The 24955-nt window shown below is 46.4% G+C and overlaps 1 protein-coding gene across 8 annotated transcripts in view; it reads right to left on the reverse strand.

Annotated features, from left to right (window-relative positions):
* Window positions 1–24955, reverse strand: part of PLEKHA7 (pleckstrin homology domain containing A7) — a 213660-nt gene that overhangs the window by 72855 nt on the left and 115850 nt on the right. For all 8 annotated transcript variants that reach the window (XR_009702219.1, XR_009702216.1, XR_009702217.1 and 5 more), the window contains 3 exons: window positions 15642–15725; window positions 1688–1799; window positions 814–918 (listed from right to left, as the gene is read on the reverse strand). Coding sequence is in view for 1 of the 8 variants with exons in the window: in XM_061201502.1 (XP_061057485.1) it covers window positions 814–918; window positions 1688–1799; window positions 15642–15725 (301 nt within the window). In the remaining 7 variants the exon portion in view is untranslated. The remainder of the gene's footprint in view (window positions 1–813; window positions 919–1687; window positions 1800–15641; window positions 15726–24955) is intronic.

The raw sequence follows: 24955 nt of genomic DNA on the forward strand, positions 1-24955 counted from the left end.
TGTTACTTATCTCTTTGTCCTGGCTGTGAGAGCACTTAGAACATGGCAGGCACTTGGTGGGTGGGTGGGTAGATGAATGGATGGATGGCAAGAAGGGAAGGAAGGAGACAAAAGGGACGTGTTCTCTGACCCTGGGAGCTCACAGCCTATCCAAGGCCAGAGGACCAGAGGCAGAACAACCGCCTCTGGTGAAGTTGTGGTGAAGCGCGGTGAATCTAGAGATGAAGGATGGCCTGTGGGAGGAGGAGCAGCTGGTGATGGTGCTGAAGTTTCTAACCTGGGTGCCTAGGAAAATGGTGGTACCCCACCAAGATCCAGAAAAAACAGGTTAGGGGAAAAAGACAGGTAAGGGGTCAGGAGACAATGAGCTGAGTTTGGCTGATTTGGAATCTGAGGTGCTAGGATGCTAGGTATGTGTGTTAGACTGGGGGAAAGGAAAAGATGGGATTTTTCAGGCAAATGATTACAAAGGCTCTTTCACACCAAGAAGGCAAGTGCTGGCAGAGGATTGGCGGTAAGGTTGGATTCATACTGACCCACCCACACTTGGGCCCGAGTCCCAGGACAGCCAAGAGCACTGGGAACCAAAGCGGTTAAGTGGGTTTGGGGAAGGAAACTGCAGCTATTGAGCAGACTGCCGACTCACAAAAACGAACAAGTCGCTTAGCACAGTGGGCAGAATCTACTGGCCTCAGACAAACTCAGGAACAGAAAGCTTATTATGAGCCTATTCCCAGTTCCCGGGGGTCAGGGTAAGGAAGGAATTCAGCAAGAACTACCTCCCTGCCACCCCTCCCTCCTCAGTCTCCTCACCTGCTTGTGCAACCAGCCCCTCACCACCACCGGAACATTGGGGTTCCTCCGAATGGCTTGGTCCCTCTTCCCAAAGCTGTGGACTTTACTGCTGGACTTTATGATCTAGGAAAGAGCAGACTTGAACTCTAGCAGCAGGGGGGATTTGGGGAGGCCCAAAAAGCACTTGCATGATAGGAGGGCTGTAGGCTCCCTGTGCCTTTATCTATGCAGCAGTGCCCTCTGATCAAAAGCACAGCAAGAAGACAGAGAATGGGCGTGCACATGGCCGCAGCATCCTAATTAAAAGGCAGGTCCAAGAGCTAGCAAGCTTCCTGTTTGGGTCACAGAGGAAAAAAAACGTAAAGGGATTTTTCAATCAACTTTCACCAACAGCTGCTGGCCCTAATATGTCCTATGGCTTTCTGGAGCAATGCTACATTCTGGTCACAGAATTTGCCAATTTCCAGATATTTACCCCTCCTATCTGGTTCACTCCTCAGCACCCTCCCCTTCTCTACAATGCTGGTTCTCTTCCCTGCTCCTCAGTCAGTGCTTCCATATGGTGGGCACAGAAACCTCTGGGCCCTTCTGTTGTGAATCTCACCATGCGGTCTTTGACACACATGTGAACAGAGGTGTGGCCCTCCAAAGACATGACAGGAAAATGAAGAATGCGGCCAAGGCCGTAGATGTCAGTCCTGGTTCTGTCAGCAATCACCTGTTTTCCTGGACGTGTGACATAACCGCAATTGGCCTCAATTTCCTGATCTGTCATTTGGGGAGAATACTTATTACATGTCTCCCTCACAAAACTATGGTGAAGATCAAATGGGTTTCTGGCTACAAAGGGGCCTGGCAAAATACAGAAGAGGGGAAGTGGCCAGGAGCTCACCTTGGGGCCAGGCTTGGCCTCCACGGTAGAAGTGGTCCCGGCCGTGGACGTTTCACTGACCATGCTGGACGGTCTTTGGTTTCTCTCTTGCTTCGACATATGTGGATTTGGCCTGTGGGGAGACAGAAGGGAATCCAGTGTATAAGTGGCCAGGCTGCAATGGGAAGTGGAATCTGAGATTTATTTCAGGTTAGAACTGGTTGATGGACCTTAAACAGCCCAGGACAGATCTTCTAGACACCACCTAACTCCAGACTGCCGTTAGAGGGCCACGACACCCAGCCTACCCACGTGCTTCAGGGAATCAAGAGCATGATAGATGGGCAATCTCCACAGCCTGACACCCCACGAAGGGGCCAGGTCACTGCGCCTGCTGTCCCAAGGTCCCCACCTTTATTTTCTTACTAGGGTGTCTGTGGCAACTGCCCCATCAGATGGGCACACATGGTTTACCCCACTCTTCACAGCAAAAGCAATCCACACTCCTTAAACACACACACACACACACAGACACACTCACACCTCCATTTCCCCTGGCTCCCAAAAGAAGCTGTTTCTAATTAGTAACAAGGAACCACTTGCGCACACATCCACACCCCCAGATACACAGAATCGCTTACATAAATGCCAGTGGGGCTTGCCTCCCAAAATAGATTACTCAACAAAGAGTCTTATTCTAGGAACACTCCATTAGCCCCAAAATAGAGCCATTGAAGATATTAACCCCTTGTGCCATGCCTGGAGAGCAGGAAGAAATGAAGCACGCCTGCATCCCCAGTGAAGTTCCCCTTGATGCGTCCCCGTCAGCCTCCAGCAACATCATGCGTCCCACCAAGAAGGTCCACCTGCCCTGGGAGGGCCAGTGCCCTGGGAACATCATGGTATAGCACTTAAGAACCATCACAGAGAACCCTTCTTACCTGCTTCCACGGAGCCCCAGCATTTGCCAGTCTTTCAAAGCAGCAGCGGCAGCAGATGACTCCACACAATCCAATCCCTATCCTTAAACAGCTCAATGCTTGATTCCCAGACCCTGCTAACTCTAGGATCTGTAAGCCTTCCTCAAAGTGTAAGTCCCAGCATTCTATGGCTGGGTTGTCTGCTGCTCTGATGGGCAACAGGATCCAGGTAGCTGCAGTAAACTGAGGCTTTTGGCTTGAGAAGTGGAGAAAATCTGATTTGGAGGCCTGGGCCAGGGCCCTGAGGAGATGGAGATGGAGATGGAGGATCCAGGCAAGACACATCTGAGGAAGACACGCTCTGGATGTCTGTTCACCGGGCTCACTTTTACACAGGTGCTACGAGGGAAAATCCTAGTTTCCACCCTGGAGACATGCTGCTTCCTTCAAAACCATTGCTGCTCAAAGGATAAGTGATCCTTCCCACACCCCAAGACAGAGACCTGACACCCTGTACCATTAGGGAAGTCCTTCGCGGAAGTAGCTGTGACCCCCGTGCTCTCTGAGCTGTACCAGCAACAGGACCACTGCAGCGGGCACCAGCTTTCCAAGGGGCTGGGCCCTGCCGGATGCTTGGCAGCTGGAGGTGCAAGTCCCACCAGGCAGAAAGATCACTGGCTCCTTGTCAGCTCAGGCACTTACTCCAGATTCCCCGCCCCCGGCCTCCACCCCAGCCAGACTTTTGTTACTGCTCCCCACTCAGAGAATGTCACCACACTCAGAGCCCGCTCACTGTTGGCAGAGGCTGTGTGCCGCAGAGATAATCGCCAACCGGGGGTGGAAAGGGGCTCTGAGAGGCTGCCTTGTCCAGCCCCTGCCTCCAGACAGAACTATGCCCAAAACGTCTTCCTGGAACCTGGTCTTGCCTGACTTCAGATTTACAGAGGTTGAGACAAGGAAGAAGAGTTCTCAGGTTATCTCAGTCATGGCAGCTGTATCTCTAAGCCAAAATTCAGGACACAAAGTTCAACAGTAAGAAAGGTTTGTTTGGGATTTTATCAAGTTTAATTGCCTCCCATTTAAGACACTGATATGAGGGTTATTACAGAATACTTGAGAAATATAAGAAAAAAGCTAAAACGAAAGAAAAAAATCACCATAGTCCTGTTACCCACAGGAAAGTCATTTTTTAATACTTGGTATATTTACTTTCATTCTTTTTTATATGCCTGTTCTTTTTTGGGGGGGAATGTGTGCTTTTTTGTTTTTATATAATTGTGATCATACTGTGTTTATGATTTTGCATCTTGATTTTTAAACTTATTATAATATAAACATCTTCTCCTTTCTTCTTCTTCTTTTTTTAAAAAATATTTATTTATTTATTTGGCTGCACCGGGTCTTAGTTGCGGCATGTGGGATCTTTAGTTGCAGCATGCGGGCCCTTAGGTGCGGCATGGGGGATCTAGTACCCTGACCAGGGATTGAACCCACACCCCCTGCATTGGGAGCATGGAGTCTTAACCACTGGACCACCAGGGAAGTCCCTCTCCTTTCTTTTAAACTCATCCATGTCATTTTAAATGACTGCATCACATTCCATCAACTAGATATGCCATCACTACTCTGTGGGACAAAGAGAGACTATCTGGATTTGTGATTGCTCAGGAAATCCAGGACAGATGCCCACCACTTTTGCCATTTCTGCACCTCACAATCTTGAGCTCTAACTGTAGTCATCTTCCTGTATTCTAACCCCATGTCCCCTCCCTACACTAGTTTCTGGGATGCTGGCTGGCCGGGGAGCTCCTCTAGCCAAAAGTGCAGGAAGAAAGATGACTTCCTTGCAGCCTTGGGTAGGTGAGGAAAGAAGGTACGACTACCACCTAGAGAGCCAGGTATGAACAGATTTCAGCTGGAAAAGGACTGTTTGTGGCCCCAACACTGAACATTAGTGAGGGACGGGACGCGGGTCGGGGGTTGGGGACAGGGAGAAACACATGAAGACAACTTCATTCTCCATGACTATAGAGACCTCTGCTCAGCAACATCCAGAGAAAGCTGCCTTATTAGGAGACAGGACTAAAGTCCAAACTAAATCTGCCCCAGAGAGGCGACCATGTCGTCTCTACAAACGGGGAGCGTGTCTTCACCAGGACTCCCCACTCAAGCAAAAGACTCAACCATTACCTAGCAGTCCCTGACCTGACTCTTTGAAAGAACAAGGCGCACACAGCTACCCACTTGGCCAAGTAACAAGATCTGCATTCAGAGGATGTTCCTCTGAATCTCTTCAGCATGGGCAATGGTCTCTTAGGTCCTCCAAGGGTGACTATCACTTCTGGAAATCACTAGAAGTTATGTGGAATTTCAACTGGTTTAAAACAAAAAAAACCCATAAAACAATGGTGGTCACGCTTGGGACACCATTTGGTATTCAAAAACGAGGATATGAAAAATGTCTCAAAAACAATTTTCTCACTTGGCTGAAAAGCTGGCTCTGATGGAAACTTCTAGAGGTCGTTTACCACATTATTTTGAGCAGTAGGAACATCAGTGGAGCATGTGTGTAGCCTCCTGAAGAGACAACTCTGAAAGGAGCAACAATCACTTGGATGTGGGCATTCTGGCACATTTGCTTCAGCCAGTTACGTCTTACAGGTGTGTTCCCCACTTAAAAGTCTGACAGGGCAGACACTGATTTGTCCTCAACTCCCCAGACTCCTGACAGGTTTTACTCAAGAACGGCGCCCTCCCCCAGAGAAGAGAAGAAGAGCCTGTGCCCCTGAGCCGAGCAGCTGTGAAGGTGGTTTGGTTCCCAGCAGCATGCCCTCAGGCACATGAGTCACACAGATGCCAGCAGAGGCGACAAAAAACTGCACACACTAGGAGGGGAAGGCAGACTCTTAGTGTCATTCAATAAAATCTATTACCTAAAAAGCCTGTTTGCCAGGTTTCTGTGCTATCCTGATTCCCAAAGTACAGTGGGATGATTTGAACAAAGACTTCACTTTCCTTGACTTGGGCTACATGAATGCTGATTATTTTGCTGGAGGGGTGTGGGCTGAAGTTCAAAACAGTGAGCTAGAGTTTTAACTCAATTGTCTCCCCTCTGAAAAGAACAAAGGAAGTCAGAACCACACAAAAATCAGTCTGGAGAAGCCCAGGAGGAAAGTGACCTTCATTCTACTCTGAACTTCCTCAAGGATGTGTCAGGTGAACCTGGGCAGGAAGTCATTTTCTCTGTCCCTCAATTTACCCATCTACAAAAGGAGCTGCTTCTGCTTCCTACATTTCCAGGAGCAAATGCATATAACACGGTCAGACGTAGTAAGAGAGAGAAGTTATAAATTCAGAAGCCACTCCTTTCTGCTGGGTCTGAATTTAGGTGAGTTTGGTTAATGGGCTCCTCAGCTGCCTCTCAGTCAACATCAGGAACTGGAGCAGACTGAAGCAGCAGCACAGCAAGACCCTATGCTGTTGCAACAGGTAGGTCGCCAGGCCAAGAATCACCAACCCTTAGGGGCGGGTACACAAGGTCAAGCAAGCAGAGGGACCAGGCTGTATTTGTCCAGCACCTGCTATGTCAGGCACTTTGCCTGCATTATCTCACTTACCCTTGCAAAGCCAGTTTTACCTTCTCCATTTTGTCAAAGAGGAAACTGAGGCTCAGAGAGATTAATGACTTGCCCGAGAGAGAAGCTGGACACCATAACCTAGGCTTCGCCACAGAGATACCATCCGACGGCAAGTCCCAGGGTCTGGCAGAAACAGGCTTTTGCTCTTCTCAACCCCAAGAGCAACCCCCAAACCAAGAAGATCCTGGGGTGGTGGAAAGACCATGAGCCCAGAATAACGGGATCTCAACAAAGCTCTGCAGCTTACTGACTCTCCAAGAGTCACGTCACTATTCTGGGCCTCAATTTCCATTTTTGCAAAATGAGGTGAAAAGAACTCTCGTCTCACAAGGTGGTTATGTAGACTGAAATGACGCTTTGAAAACCACGAAGCACTGCACTCAACGAAAAGCACTGTTTGTCCCTGTTACCAGTGGAGACGCCAGAATTTAAATCTCAGGTATACTTTATTTTTATTTCTAAGGCACTTCTCTCCAGAAAGCTGAAGGTACCAGACCATTAACTTCTGAACAGCAATCATTTCCTATAAACACCTTCGCTGGGGCTTCTTTAACGTGTAATAACCCTGTGGCTGGGGGATTGGCCTCCCTTTCTTTCTGCAGGAGAAAGATAATGTCAAGAGTCTTCAAGGCTATGATGGGAGGTTAGGAAGCTATGAGAAATCAGGAATCTCTTACAAAGAAGACATCATTAGATGACATCTGTGTCCCATTAATTCCTAGAAAAATAGGCACCCCAATTCATGCTCTATCCTCAAGGATTCTACATGGAGAACTCAGCTGAGATTACTGGGTGCATGAGAACAGGCACACTCACAAATAACCAGCCCAACCAGCATTTTTTAAGGCGCTCACACCCACTACCCTAAGGGGTTTGGGGAAAGCAATACACAATGAAAAGCAGGAATAAAACAAAGTTCTTGTCCCAAACAGGCAGACACCTCCACACTCCCTCTTCCCAGAGAAAGAGACACACAGACGGACCACCAACGCTCCCTGTACACACTCCCAACACCCCGGGGGAGGCTGTCTGACAGGGGTTTTCATTCAGCAACTGTGGCCTCATTACTCAACTAAGGCTTTCTGCGTTCCTTCCCCTTCTCCCCCAACTCCTCTCTTGAACACAAGCTCCCGTTCCTCCCCCTACTCCACACCACCTCGGGAGCTGGAAACCAGCCCAAACGGCACCCCTCACCTGGCACAAAAACAAGCCAGCGAGCTTCGAGGGCTCCTCTCTCCCACCTTCAAACCCAAGCACTGTCCTGAATTTGGCCTGAGTCCCGCTCTGCCGTATGAGCCTGGTCCAGTCTCTTCTGCTGTCCAGGCTCCATGTCTCTGCCTATGCCGAGGGAGAACCAGACTTTGACCTCTATTGTCCTTTTCACCTCTGTTCTGCTGTTTCAGAGATGCTACAATTCTAACCCCAGCCTTTGGCAAGCCCTTTTCTAGCATATCTGCTCCTCCTGGATTACCAGGCAGCCACTTTACACATTAGAAAATAGCCTTTTCTAATGGAGATCTGGGTACTTCCAAGACTAGGAGGAGGTAAAAGAAGAGGACAAGGAGGGAAGTCACAGGAAGACAAAAATCACTGTGCAAGCAGCAGCTTCCCTTCCACACACAGCAAAGCCACCACTGCAGCATCTTCCTCAGCACAGACAGCCGGAGACGTGGTTGCTGTGTGGCAACGAATGCATCCCCAGTGCCAATGCCCTTCGAAACATCAACATCAAAAGCCAAGCCAACACCCAGGTGTCTGAATGAACTAAGGACACCATCATCACCTCTTCCCTTACCTGTGATTGTCACCAACACCGTCTCTTAGACCAGGAAGGAAAACTGAACAGTCAAGTTTCTGCATCTGCTTGCCAGGTGTTCCCGTTTTTCCTCATTTTTCTGCTGCTATGGCAACCAAATGCAACAGGCAAAGCTAGCCCAAGACTGCCAGTCTGGAAAGACAAGGTGCTGGCTGTATCAGCTGCAGACAGCAACACATCAGCCTCACAGCCCGGGGCTCAGCAGATGAGCTACAGGACGGACTCCTTCTCCGAGCTCAGAGTTGTAGCGCACCCCCTCTGCCAACCTGGGCTCTTAATCTCTCACTGCGAGCTTTCACCAACTTGAAACTGCAGGAGGAACGGGAGACAGCCATCTCTAGCAGCAGGAGATACCCCACCCTCAGGCATAATCAGCATATGCCTTGGAGAGTCTTGCCCTGCAGCCTGCAGAGTGAACCCCCAAAGAGGTCAAAGGTCAGGACGGTAAGTCTAATCTTCAGCAAGATAGTATCTTTTTTTTTTTTTTTTTTAAAGAGATATGCTCCCTGTACATTCACAGTAATTATTTTGGAATCTAGTCTTTGTTTTCAGATTCCTGGGTGATATTTTTCTTTTTTTTTTTTTTTTTTAAATTTTATTTATTTATGGCTGCATTGGGTCTTCCTTTCTGTGCGAGGGCTTTCTCTTGTTGCGGCAAGTGGGGGCCACTCTTCATCGCGGTGCGCGGGCCTCTCACTATCGTGGCCTCTCTTGTTGTGGAGCACAGGCTCCAGACGCGCAGGCTCAGTAATTGTGGCTCATGGGCCTAGCTGCTCCGCGGCATGTGGGATCTTCCCAGACCAGGGCTCGAACCTGTGTCCCCTGCATTGGCAGGCAGATTCTCAACCACTGCGCCACCAGGGAAGCCCAAGATAGTATCTTTTAAAGTCTTATCCTCCAAACACCACTCATGAAATTCTAGGCAATTCCAACTGTGGTTTTTTTCTAAGCAGTCCAGTGAGAAAACGAAGGGCTGCTCAGACCTCAATGGAGGGAACAAGCTAAACTTCCTAGGTTGCCCAGAAAGACAGGCCAGGCAAGGGTCCTCTCCCCTAGTTAGGAAACTCCAAGGCGATCTTGGGGGCCTTGCAGCTGGCTTCTGAGCAGAGCAGGCTTCTGAACTTCCAGAGCGCATACTCTCTCAACTAGGCCCCACCTCATCAGCAAATGTTTGACAGGGCCTGGGGATCAGTGTACGCAGCCTGCTGTCAGTCAGCTGCCAGCCTTACGGCTCCGGAATGCTTCTGTCCTCTTCCCCAAGAGCTGCAGAGGCGTCTGTCAGCGGCTTCCTGGGCATCCCAGCACTGAGGAGAAAATGCTCCTGTGCACGGCACCAACCAACAAAATCACAGCCTGGGAGGGAGTTCTCTGTGCCAAGGCTTCCGCCTTTATGAGGGCCTCTGGGTGTGGCCCTTTAAGCCACAAGCTCCCAATTCAAGAAAATCACTGAGAATCAGGAAAGAGGCCTTCAGAAGAAGAGACCAAATGATCCAATCACTGTAACTGAAGCCCTGTAAAAAGGCTTGAGGATGTTTTCTGGAGAAGAGACTACCAGGGAAGCTGGCACCTTTCAAGCAAGTGTGAAGTTATTAGATCAAATTTCATTACTGCAAATACAATTACAATTAAAACTTCTAAGTAGCAGTGGCCTACTTAGTCAACACATTAATGCCTAAGTACAGCCAAGGAAGGGGAATGTCTCCTGAAGACCACTGAAATGAGAGGCAGTAGGTGTAGTAGTTAGAGGCATAGCATCTGCAGCCAGACTACCTGGATTCAAATCCTAACTCTGCCACTTATTAGCTGTGTGACTTCTGGCAAGACTCTTAACCTCTCTGTGCCTCAGTAGCCATGATAATAACGTTATCTTCCTCAAAGGACTGTTGTGGAAGTTAATATATGGAAAGCACTTAAAAAAGTACCTGATAATAAATCATAAGGGCTCTAAGTATTAGCTATACAAATAATAATAATATCAATATTATTATTAATGGAAAAAGCCAACTCTTATTCTAAGAAGTAGATTACTTCACTTAATGTTAAAGATGAAATTCTAGATCTTGAAACAAGGGATGATAGAAAATCTCCTTCCTAGAAAATTAGAGACTGAGCTGAAATTTGCCTGCCTTTTACTTTTACTCACTGATCTGATGCCTGCCTTTGGCAGCCACGTGATAAACATACCCCACTTCCACCTGCCAGCCCTTCTTGAAGACTTACAGCACATCCTCCTTCATCTTCTCTCCTACAAACTAAACATGATCGGCCATAGGACAGGGTTTCCAGACCCCTTTCCATAAGGGGATTCCCCTCCTCAGGGATATCTCAATTGCTCAACATCCCTCTTGAAATTTAGTACCCAGATCAGAGCGTCTGGGGCTTGGCATGTCCTTGGGGCTCCATAAACTCAGAATGAATTAATGAAGTAGTCCACAAACACCATGGTATACCAGAACTATTCCCCCCCTTTCTCTACACATTATATTTTTTTTTTTTTTTATTAATTAATTTATTTATTTATTTATTTTTGGCTGTGTTGGGTCTTCATTTCTGTGCGAGGGCTTTCTCTAGTTGCGGCAAGCGGGGGCCACTCTTCATCGCGGTGCGCAGGCCTCTCAGTATCGCGGCCTCTCTTGTTGCGGAGCACAGGCTCCAGACGCGCAGGCTCAGTAGTTGTGGCTCACGGGCCTAGTTGCTCCGCGGCATGTGGGATCTTCCCAGACCAGGGCTCGAACCCGTGTCCCCTGCATTGGCAGGCAGACTCTCAACCACTGCGCCACCAGGGAAGCCCCACATTATATTTTTATTAATGCAGCCTGGGCTTATATCAGCTCTTCCAAGAGGGATTTCCACATGCCTGTTGGCTTGGGTATGCAGGGGTCTCCCCTGGGGGTCAAGGCTGCAGGACCTGTTGACTGATACCCACCCGCCTTGGGGGTTCTGACAAAGAACTCAGTAGCATAACAGAAAAGGTGAAATGAAAAAACAAGTGCTAGTCATGCAACAAAAGATGCTCGTCAGCGACAGTCTCAAAAGGCCCTGCTTCCCTTAATAAATCTGCACTGTGGGTTATTAAGCGTAGTCATTAGTGCTGACCAACAAATATTTCTGATTCCCTTCCCAGATGCCTGGTAGAAAAGCACTTCCCTGCCCCCTTGGAGTTAGGAGTGGTCATGTGACTCGCTTTAGCCAATGAGATGTGAGTGAAAGAGCCAGTGCACAATTCACCAAGTTTCCCTTTTCTGGCTTTTGGCAATCATGGAAGCACAGAGATGCAGGTCCTTCAGTAAAGGTGACAGAGCTGAACCCCTCAGGGGACCTATGATGGACACATGGGGCAAAAGTGAGAACCTTAATTGTTCTAAGTCACTGAGATTTTATTTGTCGTTGTTACTACCAGAGCAGACCCTAGACTATCCTGACTGAACCTGTATTACTGAAACAGAAACTAGAACATTCAGAGTTTATGTCCTCTAGATCCACCAGATCATAGCTTTCACATTATTTCTCTTCTCCATGCTTCTAATCAGTAAGATGGGAAACAATCTTTTGGTGGGCATGCACCTGGTATACCAAACAGCTCAGGTGAGCCCCACCTGCCAGCAGTGCGGGAGATGGGTTATCTGTTCACATCAGTAATGCTCTAAAGGAAGTCACCATGGAGAATGTTTTTTTCTTCTCACAGGATAAGGAATCCCAAGATTATCTGACTAAAATCTATCTGAGATTGCCACTGCAGCCCAAAGAATGATGGGTTATCTGGAGGAGACTTAAGGATAAATAGAAGAATCTGGGAGTAATTCAGGAGGGATGGGAACAGCAGGTTGTTTAAATCAGTGGTTCCCAAACTGTTACCAGAATCAGAATCACCTGAAGGCTTGTTAAAACACAGTTTATGGGGGTCCTACCTCCAGAATCTCTGATTCAGTAGATCTGGGGTGGGGCTTGAGAACTGCATCCCTAACAAGTTCCCAGGGGATGCTGGTTCATAGACCACACTTTGAGAACCACAGCTCTAGAAGTGGTGAAACCGAGGCAGAGGTTCTGGCGAGAGGAGTCAATGTGACCGTTAACAGACCTTTGGAGAAGGAAAAGAAAAGAGCCAGTTTTCCTTTTTCTACCCAACACATTAATCTGAGAGCTGATATAAAGACACAAACGGTCATCTCAGCCTTTTTTTTTCTCACCACATAACACATTACACAACAAAATTAAGCTCTTCTAAGGGAACAAAGTGGAAATCATATTCCTTAGCACAGTTTTAAAAAATGGTTTCTGGGAAGGCAAATCATGCCTCACTCACCCTCCAGAGTTCCCCCAGGATTTACCTGGAGGAAAAGCCAAGTCTATTTCAGGAGGAAGCAATTTGGATGATTGGCTGCAACCTCCCTCTCCAACCTTATCTCTCCTTCACAGACCTCCATTACATGTAAGTCTTCTTCTGGAAGGTTGCCTATCTCCACTTCACTGAGTTGTTTTTCTGGAGTTTTATCTTGCTCCTTCATCTGGTACATAGTCCTCTGCCTTTTCATTTTGTCTATCTTTCTGTGAATGTGGTTCTCGTTCCACAGGCTGCAGGATTGTAGTTCTTCTTGCTTCCGCTGTCTGCCCTCTGGTGGATGTATAGGGTAATGCCTTATTTCTGCTAGCGTTGGAGGGTCTCCTGCAGAGGTGGGGGGCAGCTGTGGCTCACCGTGGGGACAAGGACACTGGCAGCAGAAGTTCTGGGAAGTGACATGTCAGTCTTCTTGCCAAGGCTGGTCACACTTCCCTCAGCTGTGAATGACCCTCACACTTGTGCACACTTATCTTCATCCTCCCCCTTCCTCCAGTTTAGGGCCAGACACTTCAAGAAAGTCTTCCCTCTCTTTCGTCCCCATCACAGCCAATCAATCACCAAGTCCTGTCAAATTTACCTCCCAAGTATCTCCAGAATCCACTTGGTGCTCTTCGTTTTTCATTCTAACTCAACTAGTAGATCCCCCATGCTCTCCCCTCTCGGTCTTTGCACAAGTTGTTCACCTTGACTGGACAGGTCTCAATTTAAACAACATCCTTTCCCAGCATGGAGAGGCCTTCCACAATCCCGGAGCCAGGTTACAACCCTCTTTTATCAACTCCCATTGAACCCTATGTTCCCTCTATCCTGAACATTTATCACATTTGTGATCTCTTGTTTAATTATCTTCCCTACTCAACCGTAAGCTCTTCACAGACAGGACATTTGTCTTGTTTGCTGCTATAACTGCAGAGTCTGGCATAGCCCCTGACACATGTATGCACTGACTAAGTATTCAATGAATAAGTGCAGCAATCACCACATCAGTTCATAGGAATCGTCCCTTCCTCTCAATGCCTAAAGCACATTCTGTCTGCTGCAAGGAATGTCTGGCCATATAGTTGTACCCATCATCTGAAAAGAGCAAGCACCCCTTATGACATTCAGGAAACGGGATCTAGAGGGAAAAAGTGACCCTTGAAAAGAAGGAATATCTTTTCCTTGGAAACTGGATGGAATTGAGATTAGCTGCAGAGATATTTTGGTAGGATAAAGAGGCTACCTTCTCAGAAGTGGTCAAGGGATAGTCTTCTGTTAACAATGAGAAAAAGGATGTGTGTGACAGAGGTGTTTAGTGATGGAAAGTGTGCATTTCTCCAGAAGCTCTTATTAAAGTTGGTAACTTCTCAAGCTAAATGTTCTGATGGATTCTACATCCAGACCTTTAATAATGACAGGCGCCCGTGTCTCCTGGATGCCTAAGGAAGGGGGCTGAACTCAGTGACCTCCCAAGAGCTTCTAACCTTCAGGTTTCTATAAACAAACTCATTCCAAGCTGGAATTCGGAGAATCCACATTCTGGCTTTGTCTTTACACAGCAGGTCTTTTTCAATGTAGGAGACAAGACAATCTTTACCTTGCATCCCCTCTTTCTCTAATAGTATTAATGCTTTCAAACACCCCCCAACCCCCCACAAGCCCCACAGTCTGGCTGTCATGTCCTGTGGGCCACGAGCACCAAAATAATTGAGCAAACAGCTTCTGACTAGGGCAAGCGTTAGACCTGACCAAAAAGAGATCAGGCTGGGATGACATCCTGGCTTTTCTACTTCTAGCCAGGCAACTTTGGGCAAGTGACGTGGCTTCTTTGGGTCTTAGTATCTTCGTCTCTAAGATGGTGATGATGGTCTACCTCTCAGGATTATTGTATTAAATGAGATATGCATATAAAATCCCCAGCACAGAGTAAACATGCAAGGAATGTCAGTATGATCATAATTACAGATTTTTAGTTTTAAAAGTTCTGTTGGATAATGATTCTAAGTTGAAAACACTATTGAGATGAAATAATATGTTCGGAATTTGCTTCAAAATAATCCAGGGGTGAGGGGGAGGGTATAGATAAAATAAAATCAGCCATGTTTTGGAAACTGTTGAAGATGGGTAATGAATAGATCGGATTTATTACTGTATCTCTCTACTTTTGTATATGTTTGAAATTTTCCATATTAGTTTAAAAGTTTAAGTACTGAGAGAGGGAAATGCTGTAAAAATATAAATACTGATAATTTAAGATTATATTTGAACATATCTAGGTGATTGAACAGAAGAAAAATGATTTGAAGGGGGAAAAAAAAAACCCTTGGGAATTCCCTGGCGGTCCAGTGGTTAGGACTCCGCATTTTTCACTGCCGAGGGATTGGGTTCAATCCCTGGTCAGGGAACTAAGATCCCACAAGCCGTCTATCGCGGCCACAAAAAAAATTATATATATACATATACATATATATATACACACACACACATCATACATATATATGTATGTGTGTGTATATATTTTTTTTTAAAGAAAAAAAAAGAAAAACACTTAAAGCCAATGTCTCTATTAGTTTCTCGGACAGAATTGTTTTCTTCAAACAGAACTGTCTCAAATGATCAGAAGGGAACACATACACTTGCACACATTTCTCTGCCTTCGTTTTTGGGAGAACACCTCCCCAAAATGTATGCATGGGCTGTACATGCATTTTTAAGCAGACAAGCCCTGGGTGGTACAACCTACCTCTGAGCACCCCAGAGGCCCTGGTGAAATGGGACTGAGGGGCAAGAAGGTGCCCGTGTTAGGGTAAGCAAGCAGAAAGGACTCAAGATGTTCAGGGACAATGGGTGCCACCAGCCCTCCTCTCTTCTAAGCCCTGGCTTTGGGCTCCTATATGAGGCCTCCTCAGGAGGTTGGTTCAGCTGGACCTGAGGCTGTATTTAAGGTACTCTCACAACAGGTGAGTGGGTCCTCTCAGAGCACAGCTAGTGTGTTAGGTGATGCTCGAGGGGTAAGGGATCATTCGGGGCAAGGGAGCTTTGAAGAGGCTCTGACAATAACCATCACAGCACATCCCCATATCATCTCCCCGCTTCCATATCTACCCGCTGAGAGGAGTCTAGAGATGGACAAGCAAAATTCTCGAGTTTCACCTTGAATCAAACAATCCACGCCAAGCCCCTATGTCTGAGAGAGAAAACAGTCCAACAAGCTTTGTTTTAAGCAAATGCCTTTAAGCTCCCAAGCTCTGCCTGGAAAAGGAGAATATACAAATGTACTTACTCTTCTTGAAGAATAAATTCGCTATTTTCTGGAGAAAACTGCCCACTCACAGGATGCCTGAAGGCGGTGGTCTGCTGATTATGGCTAAAGAGAAAGAGAGATAATGAATGAGAAGTCCTGTGAATGGAAAGGCTCACAGACACAACAACAGGTCATTAATGTCTGAGGACCCCCGGTCAACACAGACTCCTCCCAGGGTGAGACCATTCCATAACCCAGCTGCACTGAAAACCCAAAACCTTCCAGCTCAGGCGCCAAAGCCCACCCAAGACGTGGGGATTTCAATTCTAGGCAAGTCTTGCCTCCAAGACAGCACTGTATCTTAGAGAGACAGTCCATGAAGGGCTAACTCCAACAAACTGACTCACTCAGCGAAAAGTTACTTTAAGATGGCATGAGCTGAAAACAAGAATGAAGGAAAGCAGATGGCACTTTCAACAGCTTCCAAAACCCATGAACCAGGGAAAGAATCCTAAGAATTAACACCCACCCAGAAAAATCTATCTTCTTAAAATTCTTCTCCCTACTACAAAATGTCTTCACTTCAGTGATGGGATATAAATGTATGGGCATGTCTCTGCAACATGACCTGTACAATTTCAACACTGTGGAGTTTCTATCACCCTTTTGAAGTGAGAAGGGATCAGCTTCCACGCCGAGTTGACAGACACAACCGAAGTGTGTAGGTGTTTTGTGTATTCATAAAGGCTGCCTGGTTCTTTGAAAGGAAGGAGGAGTTGGCTCTAGAGGCTGCTGCTCTGATCCACGAATAAACTAACCTAACCTCCTTTTTCTATTCTTTAAAGAATATGATTTATGTTAAAATGTTTTTCTCAATCGTGAAATCATAGTTATTTTAGAAATTTTAGAAAATATAGGAAGAAAAAAGGTCACCCATGATCTCACCACCTAGAGATAAACCTGGGTATCTTCTCCTTCCTAGCTTTTTATTTTTTTATCATTTTATTAAAAAAATATGATTTTACTGTATTTAGAAATCTGTATCCTGCTTTTTTCACATCCAATTAACAGAAAATTTCCTATGTCATTAAGATGTCTTCATTTGAAATAGGTGAATAATAGTCTTATCATACAGATGTAAATTTTTTTTCATATAACTGTTCAAAAAATGTTTACTGGCCATCTGTGTGCCACGTACTGTCTGAGGTGCTAGAGATACAGAGTGAACAAAAAAGTCCTTACCCCGCAGTGCTTACATTCTAGAAAGATTTACATTCTTCTAATGCTGGACATTTTAGGTGCTTCCCCTACCCCACCCCCACTATTATAATCAATATATCTTTGCATATATGGGCTTTTTCTGCAATTCAAATTATTTCCTTGGGTTAAAGTCCCAGAAGTAAAATTACTAAATCAAAGGGCATGGTCATTTTTTAAGGCTCCTTATACAGACGGTTAAAATGCTTTTTCTTGTCAGAGTCAACACATCACCTCAGTTTGATAGTGTTAAGATATCAGCCCCGTCCCCAAACTGGGCCCTGACTCACCCCAGAGATTAGTAGGTTTAAATGAGCATAGCATAAAGGTTAAAAAAAAAAACAAACCTCTAAGCTTACAAAGTTTGCCTTACTCTGCCCTGGGGCTGTCAGAGCGTCCTGCTCTGGTGTCTGGGTAAAGCTGGCACTGAGGTCTGAGCAGCCTGAATCCTAATAAGCCCTACGTGAAATAGGCAGAGCCATCAGGTCAGTCTGCTCCCTGGTCCTGCAACTGCACACCACTCCTAGCACCCTCTCAACCCTCCCAACCACTGCCAGCCTCCGAATTCCCAGCTCCTGGTTCCAGGCAAAGCCCTTGGAATCCTATGACCTCATCTGGCAGGCAGCAGACTGTTCTTCCCAAAAAAATAGAGTTGAGGAAAGAGCGTCTGGATAAGGATGAGAAGCAGGCCCCCATAACACCTATTTCAGAAATCCTTGCATTGTGTTCATGGGTTAGGCTTTATTTGCACCCAGTTTCTTTTAGCCATCTCCATTCACCAGGGAATTTGAAAACACTCTACCTAAGCCTGCCTCATTTCTACCTAGAGGAAAAAAAAAAAAAATGCTCTGCCCATAATGGGAATAACAATAATTCCTATCCACGATTACCTCTACAAAGCCCTTTCTTACACATCTTAACTATTAACACCGTCGACCCCTGTTTTATGAATGAGGAAATGGCTCAGAGAGGTTAAGAGACTTGCTCAAGATAACTCTGTCAATAAGTGATAAGACTGGGACATGAATCCAGGTCTTCAATTTCTAAATTCGATGCTCTTTGCATGATAACCTGCTGTCCCTTTCCCTTAGGAGTCTGTGGGGCTGGCAGCTTCCTGGTCAAGATCAGAAGTCCCTAAAGACGAGGCATCTGAAAAACAGCAGCATCTACTGCTACTCCCTCTCCCTCCCCACCTCCTTCCTTCCCCTTATGCCCAGGGCCAAATTTCTTAATGACAACACCTGTGTGGCACTCAGTAGCCCCCAAACAGCCTTTGGTCCTATCCCAAGGTCAGCCTGGTGAATCTCTTGTAGATGTGAGCAAAGAGCAAATCTTCTATGTGCTTGGAGCAGCATCCGGCATCCAGCAATGCCTTCATATACACTGTACAACCTGAATAGCAACTGCTGGGCTCCCCACACCCAACTTGTACCAGCTTAAAGAAGCCCAGGGTCTTGGGTAAATGAATCCTGAGCTGGAAGGTGTAGGCACTGTGATGATTTTCACATTCTAACATTAGAAGAAAGATAGTTTTTTAAAGTAGACAAAAATATAGCTGTCATTTGATCAGACCTAGAGGCAGCTCCTCAACCTTTCTTCCCTAATATGGACGCTGCCCTTTTTGCTAAAAACAGTTATCAACCACAGCACCATCACCACCATTTCCTGCATTTACATGAAGTTTTAAGTGTGGTCACATTCATTATTGTATTTGACCCTCCCAAGTACCCACTGAGGTAGGCAGCACAGATATTTTTATTCCTATATTATGCAAAAGGAAATGAAGATTGTGGGTTATGGGATGTTATTGGAAGACTAAATTTAAAAAAAAAAAAAAAAGGACTCAATACATTGAGAAAAGAGATGAATCAAAGCAATGCCTCCTGGGGGACTTCCCTGGTGGTCCAGTGGCTAAGACTTCAAGCTCCCAATGCAGGGGGCCCAGGTTCAATCTATGGTCAGGGAACTAGATCCCACATGCCACAACTAAGAGTTCGCATGCTGCAACTAAAGATCCCACATGCCGCAACGAAGATCCCATGTGCAGCAATGAAGACCCGATGCAGCCGAATAAATAATAATTAAATAAATTTTTTAAAAAGTAGTAATGCCTCCTGAATACTGAGGTCTTAAAATTCGATGGTTTCTGATCAAACTCGCCCAGCTTGCTAATGGCAGAGCTTCTGGTTCAGCACTTTTTGGCAAAGGAAGAAGAGTTAGGTCCTTGGACTACTTCATTCAATCTGCCTAAACACCCAGCAGGGCAGGCTGTGTTTCGTTACATCAAGCCACGGGTGAGGAAAGGCCCAGAAAGGGGAAATGACGTGCCCACAACAGTCAACTCCTGTGCTCCTGCACCCACCACCTTTCTTATCTCTTTCTACCACTACAGGCTCACCTTCACCAAATGGAGGTTGCCTATTGAACGCTGGATTCCCCCACCCATTGGGAGACTGCAAAGTCCTCTGACTTTTCCTGCTGTCCTTAACCCCTCAGCCCAAAAGCCCCCAGCCTGCCCCATTTCCTGACTTTTGATTTTGTAAAACCCATGAAGAATCTCATGTCCTATCACCCTATCTTAAGATGAAGTTAGCAGGCACAGACAAATCCCCTGAAATACCTGTTCTTAAACCTGAATTGCCACCTTGCTCCCTGGCAGTAATGGAGGTGACCCGGCCGGGAGCCAGGTGGCTGGTTTCAATGGAGCACAGAAACTCTCTCTCCTCCATACAAGGGCTTCTGTTGCATTTCAGACTACTGAGAAAGTAACTCGGCAAATGAGGTAGAGCAGAACCTAGCCTTTATTTTCAGATCCCACTCTTCCTCCCAGGAGCAGCCCTCCAGGTTGAATGGCAGCCAGTCTCACCTGTGAGAGGACCAGGGAGCACGGGTGGAAGATGGCAGGGAAGGACAAGTCCCATAAAGACGGGCCATGGGTAACCATCCATGTAAACAAGCACGTCTTCACAAGCCCTGGGCTGGAAGGACTTGGGTTAGGCCCTAAAGAAGTATGACAGCCAACACAGGAGACTTGGTAAGAGAACAGAATGAGGACCAGGGAGAACCGGAGACTGATTTGAGCTCACTAGAAGGAAGAGCCCACCTACAGCCACAGACAGGGCTAGTCGAAATGTAAATGAGTCCTACAGTTTCTTGCAACATTTTTGCAAGATTAATTCTTCCATTCATACAGACTTTGACTATAATGTGAACAGTGACTCTGGCTGGTTAAACATAAAGGTTCCAATTTATTTAGCACAGCCATTTTTTTGGCATGGCAAGAAGTTCTGGAGTTATGTGAATGGTGCTCAAGAGTGGAGGTCGGAGCAGCCTGATAAATCTGCTTTTCTGACAGTGGTGATATTGGTATGCTGAGAGTGTGACAGATCTGCTCTGTCAGCACTAGCTCTTATCTGGCCCCTGCTATAAAGAGGAGAAGAAACAACTTAAAATGTAAGGAAAGTATCCGGTCTTGAAGCCCACGGAGGGACTCTATCAAGGCTCTTCTCATTGGTATGCTTGGCGGCAGCTGCCACTCTAGACCTTCTGGCTCCTCAATACAGCTCTCAGAATGCTATAAAAGAGTCACCCTGCAGACCTCAAGCCACAGTCAGCACTGCCTCCAGACTTGTTAAGGCACTTACTATCTTTGTTCTAAATCCCAGTGTCTCCAGAAAGCCAAGGTTCCAGGTAACCTACTAATGCTCCTAGTTAGGTCCCCAAATTAATAACCAAAACTCCAAAAACACAAGAAATTGCCTCCCCGCCTTCAGCTCCCATTTGGGCTGCAGAGTAAAGAGATAGCGGCCAACAGTCGAAATGGCATCTCTACATTCCCCTAACACTTCTTAAGAAACTTTTGTTTTATTTTACTTAACATTTTTACAGAATTGCTCATTTAGTACAAAGTGTCACCGCTATTCATGTGGCATTTCATAAGGGGGCTGAGGATGTTACTGAAGTGGTCTTTGGAGCTTGCACTATTTGAAAATGTTAAGCAGCTCGCTGCACACTGGCATTACTCTGACAGGCCCTTCTTCCAGAAGCATGGGAATCAGGCCTTGACGAGACAACATATGGTCCCCATCCTCTCTCCAAGTGAGTGCCATCAACACAGTACTAACCAGCTTCCTTCAATATCCACCCTGGGCAACAAGTCAGCCCAGAGTCCTGGGGTCAGAAGATCTGGGTTCAAACCAGAACAAGCCACCTCAGGTCTCTGAGCCTCATTTCTTCCATTTGCAAATAGGAAATAATAATAATATCCCTCCAAAAGGTTGTTGTGAGGATATATGAAAGGGCATCACACAACGCCTAGCATACAGAAGGTACTCAATTCATGTTTGTTGAACCTGGCTGTGTCTTTTTTTTTTTTTTAATTTGTTTTTTGGTTGTGTTTGGTCTTCTTTGCTGCATACGGGCTTTCTCTAGTTGCAGTGAGCGGGGGCTACTCTTCGTTGCGGTGCGCGGGCTCTAGGCGCGCAGGCTTCAGTAGTTGTGGTTCGAGGGCTCTAGAGCGCAGGCTCAGTAGTTGTGGTGCACGGGCTTAGTTGCTCCGTGGCATGTGGGATCTTCCCGGACCAGGGATTGAACCCGGGTCCCCTGCATTTGCAGGCGATTCTTAACCACTGCGCCACCAGGGAAGTCCCCTGGCTGTGTCTCGACAATGGCAATGACTAACAGGCATCTAAATTTTAACAGGGCAAAAATAGAATGAATCTCCTCCCCTCACTCCTACCAAATCCAATACTCCTCCTCCAGGTTTCCCTATGTCCATTATCAGCATCGCTATCCAACAACCTAGGAGTCATCCTCCACTCCTTTACCTTAACCGCTACACACCATATGTTCGCAAGTCCTGTTGCCTCCATCTAAAAAACATACTCTGAACTCATACGCTTCTTTTCATGTCTACAGCCAGCACCCTAGTCATCACAACAGCCACCTAACTGCTCTTCCTGCTTCCACCCTGGCCTCTGTACCCATCCTCCTCATCAAAAGCCTGATGAATCTTTTAAAATGTCAGTTAGATCACACTCACTCCTCCTTTAAACCCTACAACAGCTCCACATCACACATAGAGTAAAATTCAAGCTCCTTACCTTGGCTTACAAGATCCTAGATGATCTGACCCCTGCCTAGCTCCATCCTCTTCTTGCACCACTCTCCTCCTTCCCCATCCTGCTCTGGCCACATCGGTCTCCTTTCTGCTCCCTGAATACCAAGCTCTCTCTTACTTAACAACCTTTGTACTGGATGCTCTTCCCCCATACTCTCTAACTGGTTCCTTGTCATTCAGACCTCAGCAGAACTATCATCTCAGAGCCCTTCCCAGCTACCCACTGAAGTAGGCTCCCAGTCACTTCATATCATATTGTTACTGTTATTTTTCTTACTTATGTCTGTGTTTGATGATCATCAGTATCCCGGACTAACAGTGTATTCCAGGAGAGCAAGGACCTTGCCTGTCTTTTTATTGCTATTATCAGCTTGTAACAGAGTCTGGCTCTGTGATATGTGCTGAATGAATGAATGAATGAGAACTAATGATTAAGGAGACTCCTACTTTAAAGCGAGGCCATGCCTCCAAATAGGCTAGCTAACCCTACTGAAGTCTGGACTTGGGTCACAAAGAGACAAAAACAAGGGTCATAAGCCATCAAAAGGCAGTGGCTTCTGCTCTTACTACCTGAGGAAGGAAGCATCAGACACCAACATGGTAAGAATGCTTAATCCTTGGCTCTCTCCCAACTGTGTTACAATATAATTTGGAGAAATTAACCCTCCCCTGCAACTCCCCTCCCCCTCACTGCTGCAAAGGAGAGGTAGTACACTCAGCAGAGAGAATCAAAGAATGGAATGCAGACACCCTAGAGGCAATTACTGAGTGATTAAAAACACACAGGAGGATAATACAAACATCACCTGTATCTCCTTTTTGTAAACTTGGAGAGTATTTGGTGTGAAACCTAGAATTTGGTGACTGACTATATGCTCTCACATTGCTCTCTACTGTTTCATGTGTGTTTGCTCTCCTCCCCCTCTCCCCCCACCTCCAGTAAGATCCTAAGTTCCCACAGGGCTGGGGGCAGTCATTCACAGATTTCTCATGTATCTCCTGCAGCACAGAACAGCAATACCATGGAGCAGGCACTTGAAGTCCTTTATCTCAACAGCCTGAGCACAAACACACGCCACCTTCAGGGAGAGGCTGTGCAGAACCACTCTCATTTTCTGATTTCAGCAGCCCAAGTATCACACATGCCCCAGAGAGAGTTGGGGAGGCAGGGGCGCCCAGGCCCTGATAAAGGATCCTACACCCAGGCTAGGAGACTCCACCAGCCCTGGGGAGCACGGTGTAGACCAAGGAAGGGCCTTCCCCACTCCCACACTGTCCACAGTTGACTCACTCACACACCCAACTAGGCAAAGACACTGAAATCCAGCCAAACCTCAGACCCACCACCCGGAGGGGCAGTCAGTACCTGCTCTCCTTGCCCAAAGGTGCCAAAAGGGGCTGAGCCTGGCACAGACAGAGCTGGGCTCAAGGGAGTCACAAAATTGAGTGAACTGAAAGCTCTCACATCCTGCAAGAGGGAGGCCTCTCCTTTCCAAACACTGAATTTAACTGACTGAAGTCTTCCATCATGATCTGAAAAGATCTATGTTTCATTAGGCTCTCCACTCAGTGGCCAACTCATTTCATAAATTACCTCTTCTGACCCAGTAACCCACACTGCAAGCCTCTCTTCTCCCCAAGCCCCAACATGGGGCTCCAATACTTAGGATTGATGGTTAATAGGAAGTTTTAATTGTGGCTCCACAGGACTTCAATAACCATGAAAAGACTAAAGCCAAACTCCTGACTGAATGAGGAAATCAAACCCAGATAGCCTCCCCTCCCCTAACTTTTTTTTAAAGGAAGTTGGCAGAGAAGCAGTGTAATAGGAGCCGAGGTACCAGCTCTGTTACTACCAACTAGTTTCACGCCCCTGAGCAAATACACAGCCTCTCTGGGTCTTAGTTTCCTCATCTGTCCAATGAGGGGGTTAGACTCTCCATCAAGGCCACACGCGGGCTTCAAAGCATGAAGCCCAGGCTATTCAGTCATACAGGCTGCAGTTCAAACCCCAGCTCTGCTGCACGCTGGCGGTACCTGACCTTGAAAGAGTTAATGACCTTTCTGAGTGTTGGTTTCCTTATCTGTAAAAAGAGGAGACAATTCCAACCGTGCAAGATTGTTATAAAGAGTACCGATAATGTGCCTGGCCTATGGCAGACACTCAACCTTCAGTGTCTGTTATATTTTTCTTTTGCTAGCTCTAAAACTCCACTCTAATAGAGTTGTTTTGTCTTTTTCTATGTTGCAAACTCCCGTATTATTAGCCTGGCTCAAGAACACATTTTCTTCCCTTTGAGTTAAGGCAAAACAACCAGCCTCTTGTTTAAACTTAGAACTCGCCTGCCAGGCAAAGTAGTTTCAGATCAATAAGCACCTTCCTTCAGCCACACTTCTGTCCCTCATTGGGTCGAGCCCCATGGTTCAGAAAGCGCAGCCCAAGAAAAAACAGCCTTCCCAGCAGGCTGTGCTGAGCCAGGGACACACACTCTACAGAAGTTTTAAAACTTCATGGAAACATTTTCGACCTCAGAGAACCCCCAGTTTTATGCTTCTCGTTAATGCTCTTCAATAAGTCAGGTTCCTCAAGTGTAAAATGAGAAGGCTAGACCAGGTGATGTTCTAGGGATCTTCCAGCTGTAACATCTTGAGACACTGAGGTTCATCTCAGACTACTGCTGGAGCCACAGACTGAAATGTAACAACACTGCACATAATTGAAAACACAAAGGAAGAAGGCAGAACAGCTGTCCTCCCCAGTCTCACTTGCCAACAGAATATCCTTTGTAATGACACCGGGGAGGTGTAGTTAATGATACTTTTGTCCTGTTTATTCCCAATTAAATTGGGTTCTTTTTTTTTTAAACTGCAGACGCTCCCAACCAACCCATCGAAAACTCCCTTTCTTTGTCATTACTTGACTTTCATAAATCAGAATACATCACGGCAAACTGAATCCCAGTATAGTAACCAGTAT

This window comes from Eubalaena glacialis, chromosome 10 (genome assembly GCF_028564815.1).
Source record: "Eubalaena glacialis isolate mEubGla1 chromosome 10, mEubGla1.1.hap2.+ XY, whole genome shotgun sequence".
In the NCBI taxonomy this organism is placed as follows: Eukaryota; Metazoa; Chordata; class Mammalia; order Artiodactyla; family Balaenidae; genus Eubalaena; species Eubalaena glacialis.